We start from the raw sequence: 2,127 nt of genomic DNA on the forward strand, positions 1-2,127 counted from the left end.
AAAAGAAAGCAATGCTTATTGCATGCCGGAACAATGCTGGTATGGCATATCCAGAACAACAGAGCAATAATGGAAATGTACACTTGATGATCACACGTTTCTGTCCAAAAAGGTATATGTTTTTCTTAAGTGAGACATAAAGTCCATCTGTTGTCTTTTCCACTGCAGCTCCGCTCCATCCCAGTCAAGGGGGCTGAAGATGATGAACTAGAAGAAGAAGCTGACTGGATCTACAGGAATGCTTTTGCCACACCAACCATTTCTCTCCAGGTATGCAAAAAAGATCCTTAGATTTTGACATGAACCAAAAGACACTTCATCAAGATGGAGAGCTCGTCCTCCCCTATTTCATACATCTGTGTGCTTGGTACAGAAAACTGTGTATGTAGTCCTAACAAGTGTGTATATATGAGAAAAAATTTTTAGATTTCATCTAGAAAGGTTATGCTTCGTTATTAAGCAGTCTTGTGTGGTAAGACAAACCAAGTGACATTGTTTTGCTATTTCTTTATTTTCCTACTGTAGGAAAGCTGTGATTACCTAGACCGAGGGCAGCCAGCCAGCAGCTTCAGTCGGAAAGGGCCCAGCACAATTCAGAAGATCAAAGAGGCCCTGGGCTTCATGCGAAATCAGCATTTTGAGGTAACACCTCAAGCTCTGGTGGCCCATTGGTGAGAAATTTAGTTGGGGGATGAGGGAAACGATAGTTAACTAAATGAGGTGGGAGCCCCCTTCCCCTATCCCCTATCTGTGACTCAAGAAGTGTTAGGGGCCAGGCGCGGTGGCTCAAGCCTGTAATCCCAGCACTTTGGGAGGCCGAGACGGGCGGATCACGAGGTCAGGAGATCGAGACCATCCTGGCTAACATAGTGAAACCCCGTCTCTACTAAAAAATACAAAAAACGAGCCGGGCGAGGTGGCGGGCGCCTGTAGTCCCAGCTACTCGGGAGGCTGAGGCAGGAGAATGGCGTGAACCTGGGAGGCGGAGCTTGCAGTGAGCTGAGATCCGGCCACTGCACTCCAGTCCAGGCGACAGAGCGAGACTCCGTCTCAAAAAAAAAAGAAGTGTTAGGACCCACAGAGACCCTGGTGATCATGAGAACAATGCTACCCTGTCTGCAGCATTATTTTCTCCTATTGAGGAAAGCACTAGGCCCTGGAAGGGCTGTGAAGGAGGCCAGGCTTCTGACTGTTGAATTTCCTGGAGCTGTTTGTCCAGAAAGTCATTATCTACTGACAGAGGGGATCTTAGCAGATCTATCGTCTCTGAGTGACTGCAGTCTCTTTGCCATCCTAGGTGCCTTTTATTGCCTTCTACCGAAAGGAGTATGTGGAGCCTGAGTTGCACATCAATGACCTATGGAGAGTCTGGCAGTGGGATGAAAAGGTAATGCGGATCTGTGGCACCCAAGAGGTATGGGCCAGGGTAGGCACCATTACTACCAGGATACCACAAACCCAAACCTCCCAGGCCTGTCTAGTCCCCCCAACCAGGTTTTCTGGTAAGGAACAGAGCAGCCTTAGGTCTCCAGGGCTGAATACGAGCCCTCATTCCTGCCCTACTTCACCTTAGTGGACCCAGCTGCGGATCCGTAAAGAGAACCTAACACGGCTGTTTGAGAAGATGCAGGCTTATCAGTATGAACAAATCTCTGCTGACCCTGACAAACCTCTTGCCGATGGCATCCGGGCTCTGGACACCACTGACATGGAGAGGTAAAACATGCGGTGTTTATTCCATTATGGGAAGCCCTCAGACCCAAGGCTGGACCTGCAGGAGCACTGTTAAACCTTGGAGAATGTGTAGCACAGGGCCCCATCCCTTAGAAATCCAACTTGTCACCCAGGCACAGCGGCTCACACCTGTAATCCCAGCATTTTGGGAGGCCGAGGCACACAGATCACTTGAGGTCAGGAGTTCAAGACCAGCCTGGCCAGCATGATGAAACCCCATGTCTACTAAAAATACACAAAATTAGCTGGGAGCAGTGGCGCACTCCTGTAATCCCAATTACTTGGGAGGCTTAAGCAGGAGAATTGTTTGAACCCGAGAGGCAGAGGTTGCCGTGAGCTGAGATCGTGCTACTGCACTCCAGCCTGGGCAACAGAGCAAGACTTTGTCTCAAA

At 49.2% G+C, this 2,127-nt stretch overlaps 1 protein-coding gene across 2 annotated transcripts in view; it reads left to right on the plus strand.

Annotated features, from left to right (window-relative positions):
• Window positions 1-2,127, plus strand: part of SUPT6H (suppressor of Ty 6 homolog (S. cerevisiae)) — a 54,413-nt gene that overhangs the window by 27,701 nt on the left and 24,585 nt on the right. For both annotated transcript variants that reach the window (XM_011940790.1, XM_011940791.1), the window contains exons 8-11: window positions 169-270; window positions 526-642; window positions 1,298-1,387; window positions 1,574-1,716. In XM_011940790.1, coding sequence (XP_011796180.1) covers window positions 169-270; window positions 526-642; window positions 1,298-1,387; window positions 1,574-1,716 — 452 coding nt within the window. The remainder of the gene's footprint in view (window positions 1-168; window positions 271-525; window positions 643-1,297; window positions 1,388-1,573; window positions 1,717-2,127) is intronic.

This window comes from Colobus angolensis, unplaced genomic scaffold (assembly GCF_000951035.1).
Source record: "Colobus angolensis palliatus isolate OR3802 unplaced genomic scaffold, Cang.pa_1.0 Scaffold193, whole genome shotgun sequence".
NCBI classification, from domain to species: domain Eukaryota; kingdom Metazoa; phylum Chordata; class Mammalia; order Primates; family Cercopithecidae; genus Colobus; species Colobus angolensis.